Source organism: Trichosurus vulpecula, chromosome 6 (genome assembly GCF_011100635.1).
Source record: "Trichosurus vulpecula isolate mTriVul1 chromosome 6, mTriVul1.pri, whole genome shotgun sequence".
NCBI classification, from domain to species: Eukaryota; Metazoa; Chordata; class Mammalia; order Diprotodontia; family Phalangeridae; genus Trichosurus; species Trichosurus vulpecula.
In genome coordinates this window covers 139,323,178-139,347,039 of record NC_050578.1, presented here as the reverse complement: position 1 = coordinate 139,347,039, position 23,862 = coordinate 139,323,178, and the positions used below count along the sequence as shown (strand labels likewise).

At 38.5% G+C, this 23,862-nt stretch overlaps 1 protein-coding gene across 1 annotated transcript in view; it reads right to left on the bottom strand.

Moving 5' to 3' along the window:
• Positions 1-23,862, bottom strand: part of QRFPR (pyroglutamylated RFamide peptide receptor) — an 84,442-nt gene that overhangs the window by 2,964 nt on the left and 57,616 nt on the right. The window contains exons 2-5 of the mRNA XM_036764801.1: positions 19,255-19,413; positions 6,860-6,921; positions 4,001-4,236; positions 457-554 (exon numbers count right to left, since the gene is read on the bottom strand). Of these exons, the coding sequence (XP_036620696.1) occupies positions 457-554; positions 4,001-4,236; positions 6,860-6,921; positions 19,255-19,413 (555 nt within the window). The remainder of the gene's footprint in view (positions 1-456; positions 555-4,000; positions 4,237-6,859; positions 6,922-19,254; positions 19,414-23,862) is intronic.

The window sequence follows — 23,862 nt, the reverse complement described above, 5'->3', positions numbered from 1 at the left end:
AAAATAAAACAGAAGTCTCTGACTGAAATCCAGGACATCTACCAGGTTCAAGCCATGACTTAAATTGGGACAATTTTCATCTTTTAAGTCTCACAATGTGCACACTTTTAAAATTAGAATAGGAAGACTGACTTTTGGGAATGTGTGTTGCACTGGTATGGCCAAAGAATGTTGGGAACTTCCATAGTACCTTCAATGATTCAAGCCGTGCTTGCAGAAATGTAGGCTAATTACCACCCTGGTCCCTTGGCCCAACAGTCTGGTGCTTCTGAAAGAATGGGGAATGGGCCAATGTTAAATATTAAGTACTTTCTGCCCTCAGTGAAAGGTCCCTCTCTTCAATTATTTCATATTATTGTTATATAATATTATATAATTATATATTATTAGTCATGTACTAATTATGAGAGGCAAAGGAATGGCACTATCCTGAGACTAGGAACAACAAGCACTTACTGTATTCCATCATCATGTGAGTTACATGGAAAGGAGCCCAGCATACAGTGAAGAGGGTAACAACCATCACCATCATGATGACAGCTCGCTTCTTCTTCCTGGGAGGGAAAAAGCCATCAGCTGCAGAATGATTGGGACTCCATGCATCTTTACATTTCTCGTTGACATCATTATCCAGGTTCTTTTGCATGTGAGTATGTTTATCTGCTAGCTAGCCATCTGAGCCTGGCACCCTCCCCCACCATTTCTCCAATATTACTCCAGACATCACCAGAAGAGCCAGCTTTGGTCTCACAATTCCATTCCACAAGCATGGCTCCATAGATATTGCTGGATTTGGAGTATGTAACATGAGGGTTCAATTCCTGCCTCAGACAATTCCTACCTGTGTGACCTTGGGCAGGTCATCTCAGCTCTCTTAGTCACAGTTTCCCCATCTACAAAATGGGGATAGGAACAAAATCTACCTTACAGGGTACTGTTAGGATCACGTGGGATAATGAATATAATGTGTTTTATAGACTGTAACACGCTTTGTAAATGTTATGATAGACTTAGAATCAGAAGGAGCTTTCGAAATCATCTAAATCCAACCAGTCTGAGCCAAGCCCTTCATATCACACAGAAGCAAACAATTAAATATTGGCTCCTCAGGTAGTGAGTAATAATAAGGACAACATATCATTTTAGGGTTTGCAAAGTGCTTCATGAGTTATCTCATCTGATGCTCACAATAACCCCAGGAGGCAGGAGCCAATATCATTCTCATTTTACAGATGAGAAAACTGAGGCAGAGGTTAAATGACACGTCCAGTGTCACACAGACATTAAGTGTCTGAGGCAGGATTTGAACTTAGATCTTTCTGAATCCAAGTCTGGCACTCTACCCACTGTGCTACCTAACATGTGCATTTTATTTAAGGAAAACATGAGTGTGTCCCCAGGATAGTTGACAGCAAAGTATGTAAATAATAACAACAATAAACAATAATAATAACTAGCATTTTTAATCCTTTTTACCTGAAAAGTGCTTCATATGTATAGTGGAAAGGGCACATGATCTGGAGTCAGGAAATGGGTGCAAATCATGGCACTGTTAAACACAAAGTACTTTTAAAGCTAAAAAGAATTCAATATATGCCATTTATTGTTATTATAATAATTATTATTGTCATTGTTATTAATCACATACTCTTCTGTCAGCTCTCCTGGCAACACACTCATGTTTTCCTAAAAAAAATAAAAAGTCGTATTCTCTGAGCTTTATTTCTTTTAGCTTCACTTTTTTAAAAAGAATCATTTGTTCTGAAAATGAAAACCTCAAAAAACTTGAAAGCATAACATAAAAGTAACATAAAGTAACATTCAAAACAGGATAATCCTACAATCCCAGAATCTGAGGACAGGAAGGAATTGCCCAGGTCATCAGGTTAAATTTATATTTCAGTGATGTCTCCAGCAACCATATGGATACCTGAAGTGAGGGGAAACTCATTACTTTCTAAGGTACCCCCATTCCACTTTTAGACTGCTGTAATTGCTAGCTATGTGACCCTGGGCAAGTTACTTAACCCTTTCTGCCTTAGTTTCCTCATTTGTAAAATGAGCTGGAGAAGGAAATGCCAAACAACTCCAGTTATCTTTGCCAAAAAAAAAACCCAAATGGGGTCACAATGAGTCAGAAATGACTGAAAAAATGACTGAACAACAAAAGAGAAATAGGCATGCATGGAATCCAAAGCGGAAAGCAAGTGTTTATTTTAACATACAGGCCACTAGAGTTTGCTACATACGTACTTCAAGAAATAATGAAGTTTCTGACAATCACTATGGTACTCTACAGAAAGAAGATTTTATAAGATTACACCTGTGTGTATAATATCCACACTGTGATAAATAATAGATATATGTGTATATACATACATGCGTACATATACACGCATGCATGTATACACACAGGGGCATCCTGGTAAATGCTTAGCAGTCACCTCCTCCCACTCCAAAAAAAAAGTTTGCAAGACCGACTTTCAAGTTTGGCCTACATTATTAACAGTTTCTCCATTACTTTCTTAAGTCTAAACAATCAACAATGATGAGAACAACAAAAACCAAGCCCTGATTTCTAGCTCCACTTCTTGAGGTATATATGTGTGTGTGTGTGTGTGTGTATGCATGTATATATATGGGTGTGTGTATGTGTGTATGTATGTATATATGCATGTGTATATGTATATATGTGTGTATGTATATATGTATATGCATGTGTATATATGTGTGTATGTATATATGTATATATGTGTGTATGCGTATATGTATATATATGTGTGTGTGTGTGCGTGTGTATGTATGTTCACACTGAAAATTTAACAATTGGCTCTTGATAACTGGTTCAACCTGACCCCAGTACACTCTTGAACATAGATAGATACAGATATATATGTATAGATTTATATAGCTATAGTGTGTGTATATGTACAAATGTGCATGTGTAGGTAGATGGGATCCATATGTACATGCACGCATGTATGTGTATGCCCATTTATACAGACAACTATTTATATAAGTGTATTGTATAATATATGTATATGTGCACATACATACAGATATTCAGAAAAGTGTTGGAACCAGCTCCAGTGGACATGTACAAGTATGTATACGGATGTATTTATCCATGTGCTCGTACCATGGCTACAGATGGACAGCAGTCCTGAGGAAGATATATCCAACCCTATTCCCTTTCATCTGGATGGTTTAGGACACAGTCTCAGGAAATTTGAATAACCCCATCCAGTGGCCCCTCAATGAACCTTGGTGAACTAAGAATTACCTGGGAAGAGACTAGTGTTACTGAGTGTGATGTGATATGGAGGGTTGGGAGGGAGAGTGTGAGCTGGATCAGAAGAGGGGCCTATGGGGCAGCTGGGTGGCACCAGCCCTGGAGTCAGGAGGACTTGAGTTTAAATCCAGCCTCAGACACTTGACACACTTACTACCTGTGTGAACTTGGGCAAGTCACTTGACCCCAACTGTCCTGCCTTCCCTCCTCCAAAAAAAAAAAAAAGAAGAGGGTCCTGTTAAAGGAAGTTGTAGTGAATGGTTTTCATCTAAAGGAGTGTCTATCTCCACTGCATAAAGACAAATAGTGTTGGTAAACATGTGCCAAATACTAATCTTTGGGTCCCTAGATCCCTAGGGTTAAGGTCTTAGAAACATTCAATTAAAAAAATGTTCAATTAGCAGCCATTCAATTCAATTTAATTCATCTGAGAGGCAGTTGGAAATGATACTGTGCTGTATGGACTCAGGTAAGACTTGGGTTCAAATCTTGCCTGTGATACTAATGAGCTCTGACCCTGGACAAGTTACTTAAGATTTCTGAGCCTCAGTTTCTACAACTGTAAAGTGGGGGGATAATATTATTTCATAGACTCATTAAGTAGATTCTCATGAGATAATGTATGCCAAGAGCTACATCAATGTCATTTTTATCATTGTGCCATTTACGGGAACATCTTTTAAGTAGGAGTAAATCTGTCTATTGAACCTGGCTATCTTGGACATTTCATTTCCATGAATAGCTTTGAGAACCGAAGAGTCTCCCACTCTTCTCTTAATCCAGAGCGCATAGCCAATTTTAGTGTACAGGACAAGCATCAGCACAAGAGGCAGCAGGAAGAGGATGATGAGGATAAACGTAGTGTAGATCCGCTGGTGGGCAGGACTGCTCCATTCTTCCAGGCAACAAATGTGCTCTTTTTCATATAGGAAATCATATTTAATCTATAGAAGAAAAAAGGCAACCAGCACTCAGAATCCAAAGAACAGAATGGTCCACTTCTTCGTTTTGATATACCATATAAAATTGCTTGTGTCTTCTACAATTTAATGATTTTTAAAGCACTGATAAATTTACCTTCCAATGATCAAAGTGACTGAAGAATGACGTTTTTCCAATAAGGTTCTTCTGCACCACCACCAATCATGGGATCATAAGGTAATAGATTCAGTGTTGGAAGGATTTTACAGGTCATTGAGTTTAAAACATTAATTTTACAGACAAGGAGACTGAGACCCAGAAAAGTTAAGTGATGTACCCAAGATCCGCATACACAAGTACTGAGACAAAACCAGGATTTGACTCTGGTCCTCTCACTCCAAAACCATCACTCTTTGAACCAGGGGTGTGGAAACCTTCAGCCTTGAGGCCACATGTGACCCTCTAGGTCCTCAATCAAAAGGCTGCACTTGAGGACCTAGAGGGGCCACAGGTTCTTGTTCTATGAATTTTGGATTCAGTGAAAGGCCATACTTGAGGACCTAGAGGGTCACATGTGGCCTTGAGGCTGCAGGTTCCCCACGCCTGTGAGTTTGAACCATACCATGTAGCTTCTCAGTTTTTCTTTCCTAGTAAGACACATCTCCTCTTTGTAACTTGTAAATTCATTATAGTCACAGGTCTGCTTTTGAGCTCTGAGAGGAGATAAGATCAGTGGATGGTCTGACACTGTGCTTACCCAAGTGGACATAGAGAAGCTTTTTGAATTCCCAAGCCTAAGACATCCTTCTTGCTCCCTGTGTCAGATCAGACCTTGCATCCCCAGGAAATACTCAAGCTTCTTCAAGTTTGCAGTGGTTGCAAGTTTCAAAAGTGTTAGTATTCTACAAGTAACTACACCTGTAACCTGGGCCAAGAAAGTCAGGCCTCCCTGGGATGGGTGATTTGTCATGGTGAGCACAACAAAAATACTCTTTCATCATGTTTTTTCTTGGCCTGTCTCCTCCTTTGCAAATGTAGGTGTTAACCTTTTTGCAGATTCATAAGCAGTTTAAGTTGGTTTCAAAAACAGCATAGTTCTGGCCTCTAGACTCATTACCCAAACTTTCCTTTCCCTTTCCCACTTCTATCTTTGCTTCCCCAATATCACAATGGAAGAGGCAGCACCATGCCTCCATGGAGAGAACTGTATTGTGACTTTCCTGACAAAAAGCCAGGAAGAGGAGGAAGCAATCCACATCTGGGGTGAAGCACAGGGAACATGGGAGCTTTGGGGTACAGGAAGGTGTTTCATAACACATCTAGCAAAAGTGGTGGCATCCTCTTTGCAAATCACTGCAATAGAGGATTTCTGGTGCCCCTTCTAACTCTAGATCTGATGGTACACTTTGATGTTATTTATCACTATAGGCACCTACTTCCTCAGCTATACTTAGCTAGTTCATCATTTCCACTTTCACCAAGTTACTTTTTAGCTGATCGGAAGGTGATGGGGTAGGGAAGGCAGGGTTACTCTATAAAAGCTCCCACCTTCTTATCCAGCTGCAGGCAAAGCACAAGTCTCAGTAAAGTATTCCCCAAAACCAGTCAAGTGACTCAGTTGAGTAGGTGGTTTTCTGCTATTAACAACATAGAAATTCTTAAATTCATCTCTAATGACCAAATTTGACAGAATGAGGGGACCACCATGAGTTATATGCCTGGATGAAGAAAGAAGCCTTCAATTATTACTAGGGCAAGCTCCTTTAATGAAAAAAGAAACCATTCCTTGGAGGGAAATGGAGGCAGAAGTAAGTGCAATACCACTGGCCCTGCCACTTTCATCTTGAATGTAGGAGATAGAATTTTTGCCTTTAACATTCAGAGAAGCTAAGGAGGCATGTGATCCAACAGATTAGAAATAGGGGGAAGATCTCTCCTGATGGCTCTGCTCTCTGGAACTGACTTCACCAAGGGAAAAGAGAAAGAGAGAACAGCACAGTCTTTCACATTCTCTGTTGGAGGTCTTTTAGCTATCAAACTCTATGACCTTAAAATGGAGCTAATCCTTGGACTCTTACAGGGTCACTGTACAAAAAAAATGCTCTATAAAACTTAAAATGCAGTTGGAATACAAGCTATTATTACTCTGGCTATGAAGCTATGGAGGAGAGGATCCAGGGTCTTAGAGGAAAATTCAAAAGAAAAAAAGCTTGAATATGAAGTCAATCAATTGGAATTTTTTTAAGTTGTGAATTGTAAACAACTCAAGAGAGTGATCTCGAGACCATCACAATAATAAATAAGCAAAAATCCTACTACTAAATGGAAACTGTTTTCCACTATGAAGATGGGGGTAGTAATAGGGAATAAGGGAAAGTACTGTCAGGGGGCAGAGTTGGGGAGATAGAGGTCTTAGCATCTGTTTTTCAAGCAATGATTTCCCACCAAAAGTAATAACAAAGCGGAACTTGGGTCAAACGTTAGGGAACCCCATTTACAAAACAATTTCTTCCTATCTGAGCTTTCTGACAGATTGCCATGGAAATTCATGCTTGTGAACAGTGCTGTAAAAGAAAGAGAAAAGGAAAGAGTTTCAGAGCAAGTGGGAGAGGGGCAGATTTCCAAAACGAAGTGGTATATGTATACCTCCAATTGCTGCACATGCCACATGGGAGATCCAACGATCACGGCGACCAGCCAAACAACACCTGAAAAACCATTAAGTCATTAACAACCACAGTAATTAACAACAACAGCTAGCATTTATATAGCACTTTAAGGTTTTCAAATCACATATATCAGTTACTTAATAATCATATTCAAAGATGAGCCGTGGAAGTAGATGATATTTGCAGTCGCAACTTACTTTGAACTTTAAAATCTAAACCACTGAAGGCTACAAGGTGGTAACTGAAAGCATCCCAGGCTACAAACACATGGAGTATTCTGACCCTTCATAGACATCCCTCTATCCTTTACCACCATTGTCTTAAAAATTCAAGGCACTTTCATATCATTCCATAATACACATGCTTTTTCTCCATTTCAAGAATGACATCACCCACTCCCTATAAATTTATTCATAGTGGGATCACAGGATTGAGAGTGGAAAGGTGTTTTCAAGATTCTCAGATTCAATCTGATTCACTTATGCAGAAACTAAAGCACTTCGGGGAGCTGGTCCAAGTCTGCACAGGGAATAAATCGCAGAGCTTGGATTTGGACCCACTTGCATTTATAGAGCAATTTAAGATTAGCAAGGACTTTCAGTTCAACCATTTTCAAGGTACCTACTTTGTCCCAGGCACTGATCCTTGGATCTGATGATATAAAGTCAAAAACAAGCCATCCTTATCCTCAAGTAGCTTACATTCTACTAGGAACTCACCAGAAACCTGTGAAGTCTATAGTGGGCCTACTGTTAACCTGTTTTACAGATGAGGAAACTGAAGTGCAGAGAGGTAAGTGGTTTTTCCAAAATCACGTAGCTACTAATTGTCAGGTATCCAGATTTGAACCCAGGCCTTTTGGTTCCAAGGTCAATGTGCTTTCACATGCCACCTCTCTACCACTCAGTTTATACCAGGGGATTTATTCAGTCTTATCATGTGGCAAGAAAAGAGAGAGAGAGCCAATACCATGTATTACAGCAAGCATCATTTCGATTCAATTCAATAAGCTGGGTTTTTTGGGTTTTTTTTTTCATCAAGGCACTCTGGCCAAAAAGCCATGGGCTGGGAAGAGATCAAGACCAGAGTATCATAGAGTTATAGGGGGAAAGGACCCTAGAGATCACTTAGTTCAACTCCCCATTTTACAGATGAGTAAACTGAGGTCAAGAGAGGTGAAGAGATGGGAAATGGATATAATATCAGGCCAGGGTGTGTTGGTTAATTTGGCTGAACTGGTTATTTTTCCTCTCTTCTTTACTCTTTGTTACAAGGGATGTCTCTTTGGCTCGATACAAGGGGAGATGCTTACATTGGGAATTATAGATGGTGTAAAAACAAAAGATTTCAATGTAATTATTGTAATTTTTTTAAATAAATCAATGTTATGTCCAGGTAATTGCAGGTAACAGCTGTCTCAAATTGGCCCAGTACCAGTACAGCTTATTTCTTGAGAGTTCAAAGATATTTTGAGGTCATTTTAGGGAAAAGATCAAATGATTAATGTTCTATCCAATGGAGAAGAATATTCATCCAAAGTTGTGTTTTGTTACGTTGTCACCTTTCCCTTGTTCAAGACTTTTATAAATATTACATCAAATTGCCTTGCATTAGAGAGATGTCTGAGGACATGAGGTGGGGGACTGCATCATTTAAATATTTCTTTCTCTAGACAAGAAATGTTTGACTCAGAGCAATAATGTATTATTCTGACATATTAGAATAACAATGAATTAATAAAAATTGTCTTGGACATGTCTAAAGCACAGAGTACAATGTTAATTTTCTTCTTTAAAACATTTATAAGATATATATAAACATTTATAACATTTAAAACATAAAACATAAAATTTCTTTAAAACTGTGAAATACAAAGAAGCAAAAACTGCATTTCCCCCAAAGAGCTTTGCCTTCTAATGGGGGAGACAACGTGTTCATATGTGGGCATATACAAACTACATCATTATCATCAACATCATCATAGTTAGCATTTACGTAGTAATTAAAGACTTTTAAAACTCTCTATATATTATCTCATTCAGTCCTCATGACGACCCTTTAAGATAGAGCATTTCCACTGTACAGATAAGGAAACTGAGGCTAGAAGTTAAATGACTTGCCCAAGGTCACATAGCTAGTGTCTGAGGCAGGATTTGAGTGCAGGCCTTCCTAACTCCAAGTCCTTCACTATATTTGCTGTACCACCTACCTGTAATATATAAAGATGGAGTTTATACAGACACTATCCAAGTATAATTCATTATCCTTTATTCTTTTATAGTCAGTGTTTTGCAGACTATGACACAGACCACCTAAATGCTAGCTTTTGGTAGCTGAATTGGAATATTGGATTAAAGTGTATCTTTAGAAAAGTTCCAGTGCCAGATAGGACAAGAAGCACGCATACCTTATCTTGTATCCACATGTTTTTCATTTCTCAAGATTTTAGGATCAAGGTACTTATGATATCAAACCTCACAGAGGCAGCTAGTGGTACAGTTGCAATGGATAAAGCATTGGCCCTGGAATCAGCAAGACCTGAGTTCAAATCCAGCAGCAGCCACTTACTAACTTTGCATCCTTGGGTAAGCTTTTTGTCTTTGTTTTATCAACCTTAAAATACTGACAATAGCAGCATCTATCTTGTGCTGGGTTGTTTGAGGATCAAATGAAATTATATTTGTAAACAGTGCCTGGCACATACTAGGTACTATGTAAATGTTTATTCCCTTGCCTCTCCTCTTAAACGCATAAAGTTGCCTCCACAACCCCTTTCCATCTTTGGTGAGTCACTCTCTTGATGACTAATATAGGACTGCTTCATCATTTCAAAGAGCAAGACTTTCAGTAGGAACATAAACTTAAAGTTTCTAAATGAGTTCCCTGGGATGACCCTTATGCGTGTTCCCCACCGACTACAACTTCAAATTCAATCCCAGACACACTGTAAGCCACCATGAAGCATTTGACCCAATCATTTTGAATCTTATCCATTCTCACCATTTTCCAGTTGTGCAGAGAAACAAGCATTTCATATAACTATTCTGCCTTTCATTATGTTAATAGCATGGAAGCTTTCTGTTGAACATTCAACCCAACTTTCATTTCATTGTGTGATGTCCTATGTAGGAAACCAGAACTTTTCCATATCTTTCTTCATATCAGAGAGAAGGTCGTGCACAATACAGACTTCAGGAGACATCCAAAAATGCATACCATGGGGGAAAACTGATTTTATTGAATTTTAATCTAAATACAACTATTTGCATGAAATATGTATCCATTAAGTGTTATGAAAAACTTTCATTTCTTTATCTATTATATAACTCTATATCTTGTTAATGAGGGAATTGAAATCATTTGTGTTGAATATTATCAGTAGTGTATTTGACTTTTCTTCTGAAATTGTAGCTATGAAATTATATATGACATGCATTACTATTCATGAAATTATATGTGTATTATGTATAATGCCTGTTCTCATTCTTAATGTTGAATTGTTTCTTTTGTTCTTTGAACTTCTTTGACTTTTTAAATCACCTTGACCTTTTGGCTTTTGCTTTCAATAACTGATAAAGGATATCAAGGTTTTCAGATTTTTTTTGTTTTCCACATTTCATCTCTACATACTTCTTTTGTGTTGCCATTAATTGGTCGATTTGAGTTTCAAATATTCTACAGGTACAACTGTGAAGAAAACTCCCTTTCTATTAAATTATTAAATCCTGGCTGCAATGTAAGTGTCTCATTTCATTTCCATCCTGAACCTGAATCCACTGGACCAGCCTGAGTCAGGCTGGCCCAGAATCCTTGGTGTTACTTAGCAAACTTGAATCTTGATGGTCAGTGAACTGACTAATTGAATTAGGGGAAGGTTTATGTGGACAAAGCAGAGCCTCTGGTGGTCAGATGATTGGATGTAGCAGCCTGGCCTTCTGTGGCCACAGCTTTTCTTGTTGAATCATTTCTGTCAGGTCTGACTCTATGATGTCATTTGGCGTTTTCTTCACCAAGATACTGGAATATTTTGCCATTTCCTTCTCCATCTCATTTTACAAATGAGGAAACTGAGGCAAACAGGGTTAAGTGACTTGCGCAGGGTCACAGAACTTGTAAGAACCAGATTTTACCTCACATCTTCCTAACTCTAGGCCCAGCCTATCCACTGCACCACCTAGCTGCCCTGTGGCCACTGCACTTCTAGCTAATTTAGTGGTGAATCCTTTCAAGGGACAGAGAGGGGTCCCCTACTAATCCTATGAGATTAACCTAATGCAGGGGTGGGAAACTTGCAACCTTAAGGCCACATGTGGCTCTCTAGGTCCTCACGTGCAGCCCTTTGACTGATCCAAACTTCACAGAACAAATCCCCTTAATAAAAGGATTTATTGTGCAAGGAAATGGTGGAGACTGCATAACTGCAAATCCTTAATAAAAGGATTTGCTCTGTGAAATTTGGATTCAGTCAAAGGGCCTCACTTGAAGACCTAGAGGGCTATATGTGGCCTTGAGGCCACAGTTTCCCTACCCCTTTTTGGCTACTTAAGGGATTGAGATGGAGCATAAAAATATCACCATCAGATTATGTCTTGCTAGGTATTTCATGCGTGCTAAATTTTTTACAACTTACTATGATACATTTTGCAGTCTCCATCATTTCCTTGCACAATATACATAAATCACTATATCTGGGCTCTAGGCTAATCCTACTGTAATTTCTGAGAGCAACATCCTTGATCCTATATTACCATCATAAATCCCTTCACTTCACAAAGAAATGTGTGTTACTTAGCCATTCTTTTCTTTCTCCTTTATCCACATAGCATTGATTGAGTTCCTATGGATGTTGCCCAAGCAGTGTCTGTAGATTCTATTTTTAGATCTCAGTTATTTCATAGATTCCATCTGGAGGGAAGCACCTTGAGGCTAACATTTGACAAATCCAATGTCATATACTTTATTTCTTGGTGAATCAATAACATCTGCTTATTCCAAAAGCATTTATGTACTTCTTTTTCAAACTCGGTTGCCTCAGACAAACTGAGAACTGGGAAAGATCTGATTTAGAAAGGTCAAGGCCACCCACTCATCCTGGGCTGTCACCAGTCATCTTGACATTTGTCTTGCCACTGGACTCCAATGATTCTGGAGGATAGAGTGAGGCTGATGACTTTGTACAGCTCTTCCTTACTTAAATCCAATTCCCTTGCAAGTCAAGACATCATCCTCGTGATGTCATTGATCCTTTTTGAGAAAGAAAGTACGCAAACAATACCAACAACCTCTGTATCATTGCCTGTGAGATTGTCATTTCTCTTCCTCCTTTTTGTCATGAAAGTGTTAATCTAGTCTTTAACTAGGCAATAAAGTCTACGATCAGTTAAAATTCTGTGTTTCTTTCTAAATGTTTATGGTTCATTTCATAATTCAAAGGGTTGCTTTGTATCACTTACACTGGGGATGCATAGGTGTTAATCACATTAAGTGTCTTCTTCCCATTAGCTTTTGTCTCAGAATACTAGCAAGTCACTTATTGTATACAGCCACTACTTTGTACTTGATAATAGTAACACTTGCTGTGTTTCACTTGGAGGAAGTCAATGCATTTATACATATTGCCTTCATTCAGTGGTTTGAAGTTACCTCTGGATTGAAGCTTGAAGACTTCAGTCTCCACCTTTCTTGGTGTATGTTCAGGATGTTATACTTACTGAGTTGGAATAATGTTTAGATAATACTGGAGAAAGGTTTCAAAAGATGAAGGAGTTATTTCATTTGTTCCCTCCATTCTCCCCAGTGGAACCAAATAGTTTGATGTCATCTACATTCATCAAGTGGTTAATAAGATGTCTCAGTTTGACTCCTTGAGCATGGAAGCCATACTTAGTTCTATTTAAGAGAATAATGAATCTAAGGGTAGGCAGAATCATGTAGCTCTAAACTGTCTTACTGGAAAATAGTGCATAGGTCCCCTATGGCAGAAAGAGATAGCTCATCTGTGAGTAAAGAAAGAGCTAGATCTTCTCAGTTGATAGGATGCTATACCTGTGTGTGAAGGACAAAATTAAATAAATCATTGCAGAGAGACTTTGTGAACCAGTGTTAGGAAGCTTTTCCAGGAAAGTACCATGTCCTTCCTGGGAATAATTGTGAGAAAATTGGGCCAGCAAGGTAAAAGTATCACCATGGATTCAAATAGTTATCAGAAAAGATGATTAGATTAATGGAATGCTTCAGCCTCTGGACTGGTTCAAGAGATATCCAACCTGGACTCACATGGCAAACCTTTTTAGAAAAACTAAGATAGAGAATTGGTAGGATGCCATAGGAAGCACAAAATTGTTTTGTTTAGGTTACTCCTCAGTATAAAGAGGATAAGATTGCTAGCTTTGTAGTTCATGCTAACACAAGTAAAGAGATAACTACACAGGGGAGCAGTAAAACCTGAGATTAGACTGGACCAAAGGCGTAATGCCTGGACACACAGCCCGGAGACTACATGGCATCTAGTTTATATTAAGGAGCATATAGGTGGCACAATGGAGGGACTGCTGGGAAGATTCATCTTCATGAGTTCAAATTCATTCTCAGACACTTACTAGCTTGTGACCCTGGACAAATTATTTAATCCTGTTTGCCTCAGTTTTCTCATCTGTAAAATAAGCTAGAGAAGGAAATGGCAAACCACTTCACTATCTTTGCCAAGAAAATGCCAAGTAGGGCCACAAACAGTCAGACATGACTGAAATGACTGAACAAGAACATTACCCAGATCAGCTATTTTGGGGCAGCTAGGTGGTGCAGTAGATAGAGCACTGGGCTTGGAATCAGGAAGACTCATATTCATGAGTTCAAATCCAGTCTCAGACACTTTTTAGCTGTGTGACCCCTGGTCAAGTCATTTAACCTTGTTTGCCTCAGTTCCTCATCTGTAAAATGAGCTGAACACCAAGTTGATATTAATGTGTGCCAGTCTCTTCCCAATTCTGAAAAGTTAATAAACGTAGTCGTCAGGATGGAGTATGAGTGCAGAGCTGCCAAAGGGTGCTTGGGATAATTCAACACTTCCTAGCTCTAGCGTGTCCTCTCATTTTTGACCTAAAGAAGCATGAAAAGAGATACAGATAGTAACAGATTTGAAGACACTTTTATAGAGAATCTGTAAATGGATTTTATGATTTTACAACAAAGTGTAATCACAGACAAAATCATCGTATGTAAAAATTTTAAAAAATATAAGACATTTTAGCGGAAGGAGAAATTGGAAAGTGGGCTGAAAAGAAGGTCGATGTTATTTTTTAAAATGAGATTTCCACATTGTAGATACAAAGAGACAGTTCATCACTGAAACAAGACCATCAACATGATGCAAAATAATCACTAAAACATGATTTAAAAGAAACTACTACATTGAAACAGCAGCTGAAGAATACTGAAGCTTAACTTGCTTCCCAGATAGCCAGAGAGCTCCTGAAAAAAAGATAATAAAGCATCCCTTCAAATAAAGAAGACATGGTATATTAAAACGAATAATTTTATGTAGGACTGAGGATACTCAATTCAGATAAGATGGGAAGGGCTAAACCCAGAGATCATGCCTTTGATACCTAAAGATTTATCTGCAGAGTACTTTAAGATAAAAAGAGTAACACAGTTTAGAAATACGGGTAGTGTGCCATCAACCATTTCCCATCAACCAGTTAAGGTTAGATGTAGAAAAAATCAATAGGTCATAATAAATAGAACTCTTAAAACTATAAATTGGCTAAATCATGATGTTACAGAAATGGCTAGTCATTTAGTTAGATTTAATTCATCGTTAAATTATATGTCATATCACTTTGTACTTTTTCTGTGCACATGCAGTGCTGTCAATGCCTAAATTGTTTAGTTTATTATTACTGGTATTTCTACTGTGGTGTTTCCTTTCTCCTTATTTGAAGTAGTCTATTAAATGGTGCTTTTTATTATGATATTTATATTGTATATATGTGTTGGTAAGCAAAATGGGCTCTTAGCACTTAGTTCAACAAGTGCCCTTGAAGAGTTTGGCTTTGTTTGCTTTGAGTAATTCAGTGTATTCCATTGAGTCTTACTAAGTGCTAAGCCCCAGGCTCTAACCCCTATTAGGTGTTAACCTAATCTATGTGGATGTGAACCTCCCAGGGTCCTAAGGGGAGGGGCTAACTCAAGAGCCAATCATAGCAGCCTAAGTTCTGGTCATTCACATGACATTTGATGACATCTGAAGCCCTATAAGAAGAGAGGACAGGGCCATTTGTGCAGGGCTCTCACTCATGGTGGTGCTGAGGTGGAGACTCCAGGCAGCTGTAGCTAAGGGCCCTCCAGCTTGTAACCCAGATGCTGAGACTTTGCTAAACTCTGGTAACTATGTATTGGGATTTGAATCAGACAAGTTCTGTCTGTTGATGTTTGTACTTTATTCGTATTTTATTCTGAAGTTCAGGGTGCTGGCTTTTTCCCCTGAACTAAGTGAATGATATTTGTATGCTGAATTAAAAGTAAGCTTGTCAACCCCTTCACATAGCTTTCCTTAGTGAAGCAGAACAAAAGAACCTGTGCTTTTGCAGCGTGCTGGTAGCGTTCTTGTTGTTGGGCTTTCACCCCCACAATAGCTGCTAGCCGGATTGTTGAAACAATATGTTATTTGAACTTGATATACCCCTGAATGATTTTAAGGGAATGAAATTACTTGGCCATAGACAGAAATTAACACCAAGCTACAATTGCCTCTCCCACACTGATGCGTATTCTCTATCTTTAAGAGGTAATGGGATCTTGGAGTAGGAGTTTAACTGTCATTCTTTAAGAAATCACTAATGGGACTGGGATTCTTAACTGCTCTTCTGAAGGAACAACTGTGATGACTGAGGAGAGGAGAGAGGAAAAAAGAACCTGTTTCCTAACAAGCGGGGTGTAACCCTTATGTTACAATAAAACATGAAGATAATTCTTGAGAAAATACTTTAATTGGTCTGAGAGAACTGAATGGTGGTGTTGTGTTTCTACAGTTGAGGCCAGCATTTGTGGTGATGGCTAAAGGTGACTGTGATCTGTCTCATATTGTAAATAATTAAATATGTCTTTGTTTAAGCTTGAAGAGCTTAAAACTTCACTAAGATTTTTGGAACACTGTGTGTATGTGTATGTGTGAGTAGACATACACACATACATATACACAAATTATGCATATATACATGTTTATATATATATACACACATCATAAATACCTATAGATATACATAAACAAAAGTGCATATGTGACAGAAGGAGGAAAGGCAGGAATGAAGGAGACAGACAGGGACAGGGAGAGAGAAATACCTATAGAATGTCTCCAGTTTATTAAATAAGTAACATTTAATAAACTATGGTAAGACCTCAGAGCTGATGTTTAATATTTAATAAGAAAGTTGTTGCAATTCTACTAATTAATATGGAAATACCTGAGAACCTGGAATGACAGAGCAAATAAGAAAAATGATGTAGTAGCAGGCAGAGGGAGAGATAGTGGTGAGTGGTCAACCCTAAACCTATGGCACACTATGTATTTGTAGCAAGTGAATAAATCATAAGTGTGGAAGGCTTTGAGATCATCAATAAAGGTGATATAAATGTTATATTGATAACATATTTATTAGTAATAGGTTAAGAATTTAATAACACATTATTATTTTATAAATTCCCCCCATATCTGCACCTTCCACATCCATGCTCTACTGTTTTCTGAGGTTAATGATGTAAGAAGGATGTTAATTCTTCATAGTTCCAGCTCTTTGAACTCTTCAGAGGGCAGATGGAAAACAAACATTAAAATAAATATGGCAGGTCTACTTGATTGTCTTCCCTATTGATTTCTCCCTCTGTTTTGGTATTTCTGTAACAAATAGAAAGTTAACAACCCTGTGGAAATGCTTTTATTCCATGGTAAGACTGTTTTGCTTCTTATTCTAAAAATAAAAATTTAATCACCTCTCTCAAGTGGGGGATTAGGAGAATTTGCTTTCTCTGAGTATTAGGAAAATTGATTGGGGAAAACTCTCATTACTGAGAGCAGACAAGCATAACCTTCAAGGAAAATTATTGAGAAAATTAAATTCATGCTATTGAACCAAGAACCTTCCCTATTTTGGTGTGCTGGACTTTTAAGACATCTTTTCAAGTTTCTCATTTATTGCCTGTCCATCATTCTTCCTAGGCAGAACAGAAATAATTGTGGAATGCTGAAGTTCATGAAAGAACCCAGCAAAAGATAGGCAATGAATGTTGTTGATCTTCAGTCATCTTTCCTGGTACCATTCTGAGGTGACTAGATCCCAGGTGTCAACAAATAGCTTCTCAGCTAAAGCTTTAATCAGACCTCCTTTCTTAGGCTTTATCTTCTCTCCAACATTTTCCAGAAGCCTTTTTCCCATGCCCCATATGTATCATTAGAATTTGTTCTGTCCCTTAACTTTTCCCTCATGGCCTAGCCAAATCACGACAACAATTCCTTAATCAAATGAACTTAGTCATTCTAATATAACAGAGGTAGGGAATAGATTTGTGATTTCATTTATGCAGGGGACTCCCAAGTGAGGAAACTCCCTTACCAATACAATGCAGCACGTTTGCTGTAACTTATAGTCTTAATGAGCTGCTTAGAATACTGAGAATAAGTGACTTTCTCTGAGTCACAGAGCCAGCATGTGTCAGATGGAAGAGTTGAACACAAGTCCTATTGGCTCTAAAGGTATCCACTCAGTATTTTTTTTATTTTTTTTATTTTTTTTAAATTTATTTATTTAACATATTTGGTTTTCAGCATTGATTTTCACAACAGTTTGAATTACAAATTTTCTCCCCGTTTCTACCCTCCCCCCCACTCCAAGATGGCTTATATTCTGGTTGCCCTGTTCCCCAGTCAGCCCTCAGTATTTTACATTCCTGTCACACAGCATCTAACAAAATAACCCTTTTAACCTTTCCTAGTGACAAGTTTTAACATAGACCTTCTACAGTGAATGCCCATAACCATGTAGGATAATGGAGAAAGTGCTGGATTTCATTCAGAATATCTATATTCTAATTCAAGCCCTGATACTTACGACCTACAAAGCCCCAGGCCAGTCATAGATCAGTGTGACAGATTTTGAGGTTAAAGGTCATATGGTTCAGTCACTTTATTTTACAGATGAGAAGCCTGAGCTTCAGAGTGGCCAAGTAACCTGCCCAAACTATATAGACAATGAGTAGCTAAGCTTGGATTTGAATCCTGGTCATCTAACTTAGACTCTAGTGCTCTTCCCAGGGTAAGACCACTGAATTTAAGGCAGAAAACCTCAGTTCAAATTACATCTCCAAGATTTAGTAACTACGTGGGCCAGAGGAAATCACAAAGAATCTTCATCAGAGCCTTGATTTTATCATTTCTAAAATATGGATAATCACAGAATTGTTGGGAATCAAGTGCTTTGTAAACGTTAGGGCATTATTGCAATGTGGGTTGTCAAGACGCCATAACTTCAAGACTGTGGTCTGCTCTGTGTTGGCACTGTTTCCACTGAGACAAATCCTAAACCCTGAACATATTGGTCTTCATGGGTTGGGGTGGCCAAAAATGTCATGCCTTGCTCAACAGATGTGAAAGACATTGCTGTGCCGGTGCTAGAGGGTTTGAAGTGAAGTCAGCTTGGGAAGACCTGCCCCAGGCTTGGTTTTGCCTGCACAGCTTTAGAGAACCCAGGAGCACCTTTCCACTATGATGAGGTTTTAAAAGAGATTGGCAAAGGATCATTATGACTATATAAATGCTGTCATTGGAAGGAAGAAGGAAATTGAGGCAGGTGTGTGGTAAAGCATATAGAGTTATGGACTTAGAGTCAAGAATATCTGTATTTGAAAATTGTCCCAGACATTTGCTAGCTGTGTGACCCTGGGCAAGTCATTTATCCTCTCTGAGACTAAACTGCCTCATCTATAATAACAGTACCTCCCTCCCAGGACAGTTGTGAGCCTCAAGTGAGATAATGAACGTAAATCTCTTCGCAAACCTTAAGGCACTATATAATTGCGACTTATTACTTATAATTATTATTATCATCATTCATTACTATTCTAGCTAATATTGGTGAACTATAGGTGAAATATTGGTGCACAAATAAAACTCACATTTATAAGACACATTAAGATTTCCAAAGTTCTTTCCTTGAATCTAAAAGGAAGCTAGGGAGCAACACATGGGCTCACCTGACACCTTAGAGTGGTGCCAGAACAGGTTACTCTACTAGCCATCCCGTATCATTGCCCAAGGCCTTCTGACTAAATAAAATACAGTAAAAGCATAGAAAAAGCCAAATGTCCTCGTGAGCTCACCTAGCATCGTGAAGGCCCTTTTGTTGGTATACTGCCGTTTCATTTTCAAAGGGTGCACGATTCCCTGATGCCTCTCCACAGCAATGCAGGTCATTGTCAGAATCTCGGAAACAACAGCAGTACACTGCACAAATGGCACCATCTTGCAAACAAAGGCACCTGTGATGGGGGGGTTGGGGGTGGGAATAAGGCATTTAAAATGAGTCTCATTTAAGCAATGTGTGATAAGCATGATCAATGCATTTGAGGCTTACGGGCATTTATTAGTTTATATTATGCAAACAGAATGCAGGTTTGGCACTGGTCCACTTATACACAAGCAGCCCCACCCAAAGACATGGCATCCAAATGGACTCACAAACCCCCTTCAATCGGGGTTGGCTCACTCATCTCACCTTGCCTTCATACTAGCAAGTCTCACATTGTTTCTGTGTTTGTTCTTCACAACAGGGCCATTTGGGTCTATGACTATATGACTACAATTCTACTTGTTTCTCAGGGTCCTTAGATACTGCTGGTGTGGCAGAAATATACTCCTATTACTCACTATAGTAACACCTAAGCCCCAGATTGCTTCTTATTTACTCAAAATCAATCTGCATGACACTATTTATATAAAACATTTACTTAACAATGAAACAAACATAAAAATAATGATAACATTTTTACTCAATAAAAGGCATGAGCACATAATCGAAATGTGAGTCCACATACAAACTGCATCAGACTTTGTCATCAACGTACACAGTTTCTGTGGGGAAGAGTGGGCATACACTTAACAGAAACCCATTCAGGGAGGCTTCTGAAGAGGGGAATCAGCGTGCCTTGGGCAACTCAGAACGTTGGGTGGCACGTCTTGATGTCCTAGGTCTCTTTAGACAAACTGTCTGCAAACGAGTGATTCCCCAATTGATAAATAGTCAAAGGATATGGATAGGCAATTTTCCAAAGAAGAAGTCAAAGCTATCAATAATCACATGAAAAATGCTCTATTAGAGAAGTGCAGATTGAAACAACTCTGAGGTATCACCTCATACTCATCAAATTGGCTAACATGACACAAAAGAAAAATGATGAATGCTGGAAGGGAAAAATAGATACATTAATGCATTCTTGGTGGAGTTGTGAATTGATGCAACCATTCTGGAGAACAATTTGGAACTATGCCCACAAAGTTATAAAATATGCATACCCTTTGACCCAGCAATTACCACTACTAGGTATGTATCTCAAAAATATCCAAAAGTGGCAGGGGTAGGGGGGAGAAGGCCTACTAGTACAAAAATATTAATAGTCACTCTTTTTGTGGTGGCAGAGAATTTGAAATAGATAGGATGGCCATCAATTGGAGAATGGCTGAACAAGTTGTAGTATGTGATTGTGATAGAATACTATCAAAATTGAAATGATGATCAGGACAGTTTCAGAAAAACCTTGGAAAACTTATACGAACTGATGCAAAATAAAGTGAGCAGAGAGCCAGTGTACACAGTAATAGCAATATTGTAACAATGATCAATTGTGAAAGACTTAGCTACTCTGGCCAATACAAGGATTCATGACAATCTGTTGAACTGTGAGTGTGGATTTATGTTTCTTACTATTTATTTTTTGGGGTTTTTGGCAACATAATTAATACGCTTTATATGTATAATTGATATCATATTGCTTGCTTTCTCAAGGGGTAGAAGTGGAATGGGAGAGAATTTGGAACATAAATTTTTTTTAAATAGATGTTTAAGATAAATAATTTTTTTAAAAAAATAGTTAACTCTGCAACATGCATTACCTTCTGGGCAAAACAACTACTGTGATATTTGCTCTCCTGCAATGATGCTTCTTTGCAACCTGCGCTGTATTCTAGCTACTGAGTGACAAAGTCTTTTAGTGCACAGCTAGAACTAGCAAGGGACTAAGAAAGTCTTACACTCTTTTACTGACAAGCAGTTCCCTTAAGCCAGATAACTGCCAATCTGCTCAGATCTTCAAACAGCAATAGATTTTGCTTTATCCAATCATTTCTTAGCAAAATCAAGCACTTTTTTCACAACAAAGCCTGTCTTTCTCCTGTCTCTCCCTCTTGTGTCAGAGAAGACAGTAGAGAGCAACAAAAGCATCTGTGAGAGGTTGTCCTTCTTTTGGGCTGTAGATAGGACCAGAGAGCTATAAACCCGAATGATTCTTCACATGCCAACAGGATTCAGCTTTCTTCCAATGAACTAGCAGCTGCAGAGCCTATCAGACTTTAATCAGATATCTCAGTTGATTCAGACTCAGTCAGCTTGCTATGTAGCATGTCTTCTGCAAGTAGTTTTTCTCATCACTTTCTGTGCCTTGTTTCCAACTCCTCTTCTCCTTGACTTCCTTTCTTCCTTTTCTACTCTTTCTCTGCTTGCTCCTTCCTACAGGTTCTTCCCTAGCTTTGAGCTACTGACTCAAAGCAGTGACTCCTAATAAACAATGACCAGCTTTTACAATGCGAAGCTGAATAATTCAACTTTTTAGTCAAGTATGGCCCCAATAGTCCTTAAATAATTTCCCCATAGTTCTCAGTTATATTGTTTACTCTTTTTCAATTTTGGCCTTTAAAACTCTGAAACTCTTGCAGAATTATTGTTAATTAGCCATATTTTGGGCCATAATAACTCCTGAAAAACAAGGTATGAAGGAAGTGGGATCTGCTTGTATCACATTCAAATTAACTGATGGACCACAATGTCCTACAGCAATTACCTCAGTAATTGGTTTCCCTTTAAATAGGTCACCTCAGTACATTCATCTGAGGACCAATTCTCTATTTGAACCTCAGAAGAGTCTACGTCTCTCCTCAACATTTTATCTCAGAGGATGTGTTTCTTCTCAGGTTGATTATTATGAGGATTTTTAAAAAAAAATTTTCTGCCCTTTGAAATGGGAAGTACCTTACATATATATGAGAAGGATCTTTGGTTTCTCAGCATGAATAATTCTGAATGTAGGAACACTCTCTACCAATATGAACACAACCCATATAATCCACTTGGGACCTGACAGAACCACACAGAGGTTAAGTGACTTGTTTAGGGTCACACTGATAATTGGTGTCAAAGACAGGATTTGAAACTTGTAGTTCCTAACTTAAAGCTTAGCATTCTATACACTATGGCATACTATCTCAGTTTACACTATTACTATGAAATAAGAGAGAATACTTGTTTCATGCATGTTTGTCATATCTTATTTAGACTTTGAGTATGTCCAATTTCTTCCCATTAGTTGCTAAGTTTATAAACTATTGATTATTATTCAGTAAAGAAAATTAGAGAATGAGCCAGCAAATGATCAGAAGCTGGTTGTATGGAATAATCAGTAACTGCAATTGGAGGGAGGGAGAGAAGGGAGAAGTGAATGTATGTTGAAATCTTCAGAGAATTTTTCAGGATGAGATTACAGCTAAGCCTTAGCATTAAAATTTTGGTCAATGACACTACCATGTTACCAATTCCCTATGCTAAAAAGAAACCTAAAATCTATTTCTCCTTCACCTATAATCACTTGGAAGGATTCTTCCTCAGAAATGTCTTTCAAATCTGTCTCTATCTTGGGATTCATTATCATTATCAGTCCAGGCATTCATATATGGAATAAAACAACATTTTTACTTGGTGTCTTTTGGTCTACTCTATCCTGACTCCTATCAATCCTGAATACTGATGGCAGATATTACTATGATAATATATCAGTAATAAAAGTGTGTAGTAGTGGAGGTGAGGTAGTTATTCGAATACTCCATTTTGTCTCTCACTCCACTACTCCTAATAACAACTCTCTTTCTCTTGAATACTACCAAATTGTAATTCTCTTTATCTGATTTGTTAGCTCAGAGCACCAAGCTAGAGATAATACTTCTGGCAAAATGACTTGTTGGATCTATCTCTAGTTCTTCCCTGGAGATGTTTCCCCTTCAGTTGTCTCCTCCCAATTGTGTTTCTAATTAGTACATTCAGACTAGCAAATACCCATTATTAATGCTGTTTATCAAGAAAATGCAATACCTAAAGCAAGGAAAAATTAACAGATTTTTCCCTGTGCCCTGGAAGGAAATGTTTCAGATATCCATGAAGAAGCCTATGAGTATAAAGGAGAAAAAGTGCAATCAAGTCTAGATGGATGATGGGAAGACATTTATATCTACCATCCCAGTCTTCTTTTGCTTTATTCCTCTCAGTGTGTTCTGTGACCCAGTAATACTAACCTTGCTGGTCCTCAAACATGACATTCTCTCTCCAAATTCATGCCTTTTCACTGGCTATCCCCCATGCCTGAAATGTTCTTCCTTCTCACCCTGCTCCCATCTACTTGCTTCCCTTAGGGCAAGCAAGATGGGATTTTTTTTCTGTTTGAGAGCACTGGCAGAGAGGGAGAGAGCAGGGCCCAATGGGAAAAGAATGCTAATGGAAAAAGAATGCTTGAGAGAGAGAGAGCACAGGCAGGCAGAGCAGAGAGTGAGAGCAGAGAAGAGAGAAGTGAGTGTGAGAGGGCGGAGGGAGGAACTGACCTAGGGGAAGATCGTATATGCCACGCCATTGTTTGAAGGGCCTCTGGGCTATGAACGTGAACCCAGAGGAA